The sequence below is a fragment of the Poecilia formosa genome, unplaced genomic scaffold, assembly GCF_000485575.1.
Source record: "Poecilia formosa unplaced genomic scaffold, Poecilia_formosa-5.1.2 Scaffold136, whole genome shotgun sequence".
NCBI classification, from domain to species: Eukaryota; Metazoa; Chordata; class Actinopteri; order Cyprinodontiformes; family Poeciliidae; genus Poecilia; species Poecilia formosa.
The window spans coordinates 1,505,346-1,514,122 of NW_006800075.1; the positions used below are offsets into that span (position 1 = coordinate 1,505,346).

An 8,777-nucleotide genomic window follows, 5' to 3' on the forward strand; every position below is an offset into this window, starting at 1 on the left:
CTTTGGCAAGGTCCCACAAAGGTTTTACAAGAATCTGAGTTGTATTTGCTTGCTCCCACAGATATTTTTGCAATCCTCCAGTGGACTTTTTCACCAAGTTACTTTTGTGAAATTCTGAGGTACTTTTGTGAGCTCCAGCAAAAATTTTACAATATTTGAAGTCCAAACTTATTTTTGCAAGCTTCCTCAACGGGTACTTAAGCAAGATCCTCAGTGAATTTTAAAAGATCTTACAAAACCTTCACAGGAACTTGCAAAAGGTATTTCATGATCACGACAAAAGCATCTTCATCTTTTCAGCAGTGTCTCAGTAAATAAGGTTAATTTTACATGAAAAGCCCTTTTTATTATATAAAAGGGAAAATGTTTAAACAATGCAGCAGCTTCCACACACTAACATTCCCTTTTTGGAGTCAACAGGAGTTAAAGTAAGAAGAAAATAAATTAAAGCAGTAAAAGTTAGAAGAGCAGATAAAGCCATTAATTAATCAGATTTCCTGTGCACCTTTTTTTCCTGAATTAGTCACATAAATCTGTTTCAGAGATTGATTTCTGCATTTTATCATAAGAAACTTACTCACTTAAACAAATAAATACCACTTAATGTTACCTTTTTGTAATACTTTGATAAAACTGAACTGCAAAGCAGCTTGACCTGTTTCTAAAAACAGATCAACTACTTAAAAAAACACTCAGCAGTTGTTTTTTTAGCAGTTATTTAATGTTTTTTGATGTCTGAAAAATTAGCCATTTCAAACACCTCCAGATTGCTAAGCATATGTTAAATCACAGTCAATGGGCGCTGCACCGTTACCTAGCAACCCTGGCAAGTCAACCTGTTATCTAGCAACCCAGTATGTTTGTTTAAGCTGGTTTTATTGCTGTATGCTCTGTACAGTGGCAGCTGGAAAAGACAAGTGTTTTGTTGTTGAATCACTATTTAGAAATCAAGTGTTGCATTCTTGTTGGTTGTGCAGAAGGCTCCACTTCTGCTTTTCAGAGAGGCACAGTTAGTGTCAGAAATGTTTCAATTTTCTCGAAAAAAAAAACTTGGAAATTTCAGTGTCAAAAGTTGAAAATTTTTGAAACTCAAATTTTCACCAAAAAAAAAAAATTCTAGAAAATTTCTGAGATTGCTCAGACTATTTTTCTAGCACATTTTTGACTTTTCAAACTCAGAAATTTCTAAGTTTTTTTCTTGAAAACTTCCAAGACTAAACCTTTGGTGGAAATGTATGCATTTATTTATTTATTTTCTTTCAACAATGGCCCTAATTTGCCACCATAGTTTGCAGCCATTTTGTTCTACGAGTGTAAATGTTGAATTTTGGGGCATGACCAAAGGAACTTATTAGGATTTAAAGAGACAAGACGCCCTAAAACGGCTCAAAATAGGCAGAACTGACAAGACTGAAATCTCACCATCTAAGCATGATTTTTTGGGGAAAAAAAAAAAAAAAATTGAACATACTTTTATAGCCCACAGATGTATTATGACTTGTTCAAGGAAGCGTAGCATAATAAGTCACCATTTATTAATTTATCCTAGTGCAAGGGGAAAAAACACACAAGAGTAGTACTATTTAAGCTTCCGAAAACACCACTCTGAAGCGCTCAGTTTTAAAACTGTGTGGGTTTTATTGCAGTTCATGCTGAGGTTCAAGTTTACACAGCTAAACCGTCAGGTTGGCAACCATTTCAAATGAAACAGCAAATCTCCTGCATTACTCCTTTCTGGCACAAGAGGGCAGCAGCTTCCACTAGAATGAGGGACCGTTTAAGACTCATCGCGTTCATAAAGGCATTTTATGGCTCCACAGTGAAGCCAACGGATAAAAACAAATAACTTGAGTTCGGCAGCGTTGCTCCTGTTGCTCTGTAAAAGGCACAGGCTGTAGCAAGGATCAGGACACTGGCGGCTCATTTTACCACAAAGAAAAGGTCTACAAAGGCAAAGTAATGCTGCGTTCCTGAGTTGAAATCGTTTGGTTTCAGAACAGCTGTCCTCTCTACAGAGAAGGGATTGGTGACAAAGGAAAGCTGAACACGACGGACAAGAAGCAGACTCTGAAATGAAATAAACCTATAAATTATTTTAGATCAATGATTAAAAATGGCGGCATGCTTTGTGAAAGCTCTGACTGCAGCAGCCCATGCAGTGTGAGACAGTAGAAACAGCAAGCAGCCCTTAGTCTGACCCTCAGAGGCCTTTGTTGAAGTAAACTAGCTGGACTTTGTCTCCGTACTGAGACACGATGGAGTCTCTGAGCTCGGGCTCCAGCTTCGACACGGCCATGGAGCTGCAGGAGGAGAAAAAATACATTAAAAAAAGAAAAAACAACATCAATTAGTTAATGAAAACATACAGTTTAAACCGATTTACAACCATAAAAATGTCTTAAATCAATATCAGTGTTATAATCACCATTATTATTATTATTCATATTGTTGCATCAAAATTATCATTATATGAATTACTTTCATTATCATTCTTATTATAATCAAAAGCACTGCTACTTAAATGAATATTATATAATTTTACAGTAATAACTGATGACAACTTTTACTACATAATCATTGTCCTTATATCTCAATTCTTATTGTTGTTGATATAATTATAGTAACAGACAAGTGTCATGATTACAATTATTATATAATTATTTTTCTCATAATCAATATCTAAATTATCTTTGTTATTGTTGCTATTAAATTATTTATTTATGATACAATAAATAATAATGCCATTAAAATAATAATTATCAATATTATTAATAATATTATATTTTACATGATTAAAAATTATTATATTAGTAACATTATTATATATTACTAACAATAATTATATCAATATTTAACAAATTAGTAACAATATTACTAACATTGTTATTACTGTTAATATTTATCTAATAATAGCTATAATAATTATAATAAGTTATTGTATTATTATTAATACTATTACAACTAATAATACTAATGATTATCATAATAATTATTATTATTAACAACAACAATAATAATAATAATAATAATAATAATTTACACCTGACAAATGTTAATGAGTGACTTTTCTTCCTTACTGGATTCAAAACCAGATTCTAATTTATCTTAAATATCCTAGATATAAAGTGAAGCTGCATGAAAAACGATTCCTAAATTAATTATTCCTAATAAATACACTTCTTTGTTTGGTTCTGGCCTATATTTACACTTTGATTAATGTTTGAAGAGCGACAGAGAATGTCTGATCGTAGCTCCTAAATTATTTGCTCGATTTGGTTTCTCCCACACATTTAAAAGAAGCAAACTATTATAAAAAATGTAAGGGTCACTGGGTGTCTTCAGAGAAGGAATTAAACTTTTATCAGCTGTCAAAGTTTTATTACAGCTGAATTATAGAATCTTTTGTAAGCATGTGTCCCATAAGACAATCCAAAAGATTTCAGCTCACTGTTTTTAACTATTTGACGCTCGCTTCTCTGCTCACAGCTCAGCTCCCCGTTATTATTTCCTTGCAGACATTTTATTTCAGCATCTGAAGTCAGATAACAGGGATTTATAGATTTGTTTGCAGGTCATAAAAAACATCTGCTAGCCAGACAGCAGGAGCAGTTTTACGACTGTTTAGTCATCCAAGTAAATCAACATGAATGAAGCGAGAAAAACATCTGGACTGCTCAATAACATTTAGCAGACTTTTTAATTTGAGAGTTTCTTTGCTGGTCTGAAGACTTCAAGATGCAATGCTGTTTGAGTGGTGGAGAGATCAATTTCAGAGCTTCACAAAATACTGCAGAGAGCGTTAAAATAAGTCAAAGTTACAGGTTTGCAAATATTAATCGAAGAAGTGTCGGGGGGAAGAGTTATTTTATTGAAATTATTGCGACGGTCACAAGGATGGAAAGAAAACAGAGTGAAAGAGCAGACGAGAGAAGGAAAGAAAGAGCAAAATAATGAAACAGTGAAACAAAGCAAAAGAGTAAGAGAAAGAATATGGAGGTGCAAGCATGGAAGAAAGGAATACACTATATATTAGTAAACAGTTGTTTACATTATTTTTAGATATTTTAATATTCTGTATATTTTGTTTCTGTGCTGCTATCACAAGTAAATTTCCCCACTCTCGCATTAATAAAGAAATATTTTATTATATTCTATTCAAAGAAGGAATAAACTAGTCCAGATCTAGAAAATACTGCATTCAGATTTTTTCCAGATTGCAGTAGAACCCTAAATATTATCAATAAGTGACAATATTAAAGGAAAATCATGAGGCCTTGGCTCAAGACTTTCTACAGCGCTGAACTTGCTTGGCATCTTTAACAGCTCACAGATTGTAATTTCCTCTCCCCATTTCCAACTTGTTTGACTCAATCAGACATGAAGTCAAAAGGGACAGCGGAAAAGCTGCGAGAGATGAGGTGTTTGAATGTGGCAGCAGGTGAAAGGACAGGATATTTTCATTACCATCGCTGAGGGAACAGGGAGCAGGCCGCCGGCACCATGAAGATCAGACTTTTAAAAGAGAGAAGATATACAAGTCACCACTTAAAACCTGTGTAGTCCATTAAAACTAATGTGACCCTGGGACCTTCTGTACTCACAAGACTCCCACCAGCATGACCTGAATTGGTCCGTGAAGAAATGTGATTCTCTGTTAACGGGCGGAAAGCGACGTGAGGACGGGCGGACACATTTACCTGACATTATCACGCTGATGGAGACAAACGATCTGACCTGCATGAACTTGTACTTTTCCAGCCTCTGCATGATGATGGGGAGGATGACTGGGAGAGGAAGTAAAGGGAGTCAAGACGGGGAAGGGGAATAAATCTCAACATGATGGCGATAAAGAAGGTAGGAATGTTTTTCGTACTCATTCCTGGTGCTGCCATGGTGATCCGGGAGATGACCACCTGAGTGATGCCTTTTACTGCTGCTTTCTGCAGGTGAGAGATGGGATTTCACGGTGGAAAATAGACATTAAAGGTAACCTGTTATGCTTTCCTGAACAGGTTAGGGTAGATATGGGCTACTCAAAACATATTCATCAAATGTATTTTTTTTTTCCCACAAAATCATTCTTCGATAATAAGGATCTTGTAACTTTAACGCCACATAAGCTGCTGGTTGCCACAGCAACTCATCGCTGCAAACAGATGCACAGTTATACAGTAACATGTTTAAAAAGCAGAAGTGGAGCCTCCTGCACAACCAACAAGAATGCAGCAGCTGGTTTCTGTATGCCAAGTTAACAATAAAACACTTGTTTTTTCCAGCAGCCATTGTACAGCCAAGGCTGTCGCAATAACAAATTTTGATGGGTGATAAATTGTCCCAGTAATTCTTGCGATGGATGATAATTTAGCTGTTTTCACACCATTTTCAACCAATATGTTGATGATGGCATAATAATGCAAGTTTAAGCTTTCAAAGATCAATTCATTTAAGTGTTTTAAGGAGCTCTTAACACTGCAACTGGAAGATATTTTAAATGTCCAAAATTTTAAATGTCCATAAAACATGGCAACCAAAAACAATAAATAAGAACCACGTACAACTGAAACCATAAATGAAACTGATCATAATGTCTTAGTAAATAAATTTGCCCTTGGAAAAAATAACAATCAGGTTGGAAATGATCAATCTCATTTAATTTATCATGTGATTAACTGATTAATTCCTTATTGCATACAGCAGAAAAACCAGCTGATGAAATGTGCAGGAGCTCTGCTTGGGTTGCTAGGTGTGTTGCTAGGTGACGAGCTGGCTTCAGCCGGGGTTGCTAGGTAACGGAGCAATGCCACCGATTTTCAAAAGGGCAAATTTGCTAGACACCAAAAAAGCAGTAACTTATTGCCAAAAAACATCCGGGTGGTTTTTTTAAAGCGCTTTGGCTGATTTTAGAAACAGTTGGGACACAAACATGCAAAATGTGAAATTTACATTTCATCCAGGTATTAATTTTAAATAAATGTGTGGGACAAAAGTCATTAGAAGATTTTTTCTTAGTTTTTCAGTCAATCAGTGGCAGCTAAAGAACAAGGATTGCCCATTTCTGATTAGAAAAAAGGGAAAGCAGCAGAATTAATTAGTTTCCCCTGATTGTAATTAGTATAATTCGAACCCCCTGACAATCCTGAAGAGTAAATCTGAACATTTTTCCTTTTTCACAAGCCAGCAGGTTTACTTTTCATGCAAAAGCCCTACTAGATAAAACAAGGCTGCTCAAGTGTCTGAAAAAGTTCTTAAAATTAGTTATTCTTTTAATCAAAATTTAAAAACTAAACTTTTTCCGTCTTTAATCCAACATGTATCATCCTTAGCTGAGCTGAAAAACAAAACTATCTCAGTACAAAGAAAGTAAAAAACCTGTGGAAGACATTTTAAAAATGATTTATATCAAAATCTGTTTATTCCATATAACATGACTCTTTTTTCTCAAATTCCAAAACAATATTACTATTATGAACTAATAAGTGAAGTCAGAAGATTAAACTTAGTTCATGTCTATTAAATTATAGAGTTATAAATGTAGATTATGATGTGCTGACCTTTGAGTGACCCAGTTTGTTGCCGTTTTCATCCGTGACAGCGATGCCGTTCAGAATCTCCCTGAAAAACAACAAAAATGGACGAATTTTAGAGACATTCTCAGAATGTGACCCAGTTTTTGACTTCTGTGGTCCAGACTGAAGATGGTAGATAAAAGCTATGAAGATCAAAATGCAGACAAAACATTAAACTAGTTAAATGTTTCATCAAGATGTGCATTGTAGCTTTCAAGTCTGACACCTAATAGGTAGATGTGTAAAAAGCGCTAATGAGTGTTTTCAGTAAAACAAGATATCCAAGATATTTAACCAGACCACATGAGCTTTAAATCCAGAAGCATAATGTAGCCTACTGATGCGTCAAAAACAACTCAGAAAAATAAAATAAATCTAGTCCTTTGTCAAAAGCACAAAATCTTACCAAGTAGTTTTTGTTTAGTTTGTAGTGTAAATATTTTAGTTCACTTGAAATAAGACAAAACTAACTTGCTAGTAACTTTTCAGTAAGATATAGGAGCTTGTTTAAAATAAATGATTGCTTAATATTGATAAAAAAACGTTCTAGTTCCACTCATAAATGTCTTATTATGCCATAGGTGAAATAATCTCCCACTTTTTGTGGTCAATATTAAAACAAGCCCCTATATCTTGCTGAAAAGTTACTTGTAATTTAGTTTTGTCTTTTTTCAAGGGAACTAAGATATTTGCACCAGAAACCCAACCAAAAATACTTGGTAATATTTTGTGTTTTTGCAGTTTAGGTTTTATTTCAAATGAGGTTTTTTTTAGGAAACTTCTTATGCAAATACATTAAAAAGCTTGCACAATGTAGCAAGGTTTCATGGGTAAAGCAAGCTACACGGCAGAGGACTCACTGTTGCCGCATCATGGGAATGTTGACACAGTTGGCTGCTGCCACGGCAGCAAACGGGACCCAGCGAGCCACGAGAGGAGGAGCTTTCTGCAGAACAAATCATCATAAACACCAATGACCTCCCAGGTCATCACATGATAAAATAACACGGATTTGTTGCAGTTTTAGCACACCAGCCTGAAAACTTAACCAATCGGACCGCTAGCTTGAGGTGTGATGTGCAGAGGGACCAGTTCGTGCCGAGTGAACTGCTCTGTGTGTGTTTGTACCTTCGTGTAAAGGTTGAGTCCCACTGCTGTTGCTAAAGCTGTGCTGGTTGCTGTAACGTAAGCCACTCCGATCTGCCTGAGGAACAGGACAAAAGCTGTTAAAACTGCCTCAACAACAAGAATCAGAGTTAGAGAAGAGCCATTAGCATGTCTGATTGGATGTTTATTCAAGTTAAAATCTCATTTTTATCCCATAGATACATGCTCACTGCTGATACTAAAGCCTCCTGTCTTATGAATAAAGCATTAAAGTTATCTGAAACCTCTTCGAAGACAAAGGTATCTTTGCCTGTCTCTCATTTGTCTAATTACTTTCAAATTAAATAATCAGTTTAATTTAAGTCCTTAAAATCGCAATGACGCAGTGTTGTGTTTGTCTCCCAGCAGGTAGGTTTTTAGCACCAACTATGTAGCTTTAGATCATTTTATTTTGTTTCAAGCATCTCTATAGTATTGTATACATGAGCCATCTGACTGCAGAGCCAAACAGTTTTCCCTATAAACAGCCAGCAGTGCCCAGCTGAGCCTGTGTTCACACACGACTGATAAAGCCGAGCTGATCTAAACCGAACTGAACTGGTTGAAACCCGGAAACTGATAACATTTGTAAGATGAGCTTTAACGTCTGCATGTTTGCATTGAAATCCCAACAAGGTCCTCTCTTCTTGTAATTTTCATGTACAAGAAAACATAAAAATTATTCTTGTATTCTTGAATAATTTCAGGAATTATTCGAGAATACTTGGTGAACAGAAATTTAATCTCAAGTATTTATTAGGTTAATTGTAGAGCAAAGTATAAAATGATGTGGCCAGAGAAGAGCTAATTTCTTCCAAAAAGCATATTTACAAGGATTAAGTTTGATGTTTTATGATGTTAAAAAGTTGTAAATATACAGGAAAAAAAATTTTCAATGACTGAAGGCAAAAAATCTATAATATTAAAAATATGATGACATTATGAAATCAAAAGTTTGACAGAAGTCAGGGAAACGGATGGATGGATGGATGGATGGATGGATGGATGGATGGATGGATGGATGGATGGATGGATGGATGGATGGATGGATGGATGGATGGATGG

The 8,777-nt window shown here is 35.3% G+C and overlaps 1 protein-coding gene across 1 annotated transcript in view; it reads right to left on the minus strand.

Annotated features, from left to right (window-relative positions):
- Window positions 1-1,617: 1,617 nt before the first annotated feature.
- The window catches only part of sfxn2 (sideroflexin 2), a 12,522-nt gene continuing 5,362 nt past the window's right edge, over window positions 1,618-8,777 (minus strand). Inside the window, exons 4-11 of the mRNA XM_016676581.1 lie at window positions 7,695-7,873; window positions 7,427-7,512; window positions 6,552-6,612; window positions 4,874-4,940; window positions 4,735-4,784; window positions 4,602-4,651; window positions 4,465-4,512; window positions 1,618-2,300 (exon numbers count right to left, since the gene is read on the minus strand). Coding sequence (XP_016532067.1) covers window positions 2,201-2,300; window positions 4,465-4,512; window positions 4,602-4,651; window positions 4,735-4,784; window positions 4,874-4,940; window positions 6,552-6,612; window positions 7,427-7,512; window positions 7,695-7,873 — 641 coding nt within the window. The 3' untranslated portion in view covers window positions 1,618-2,200. The remainder of the gene's footprint in view (window positions 2,301-4,464; window positions 4,513-4,601; window positions 4,652-4,734; window positions 4,785-4,873; window positions 4,941-6,551; window positions 6,613-7,426; window positions 7,513-7,694; window positions 7,874-8,777) is intronic.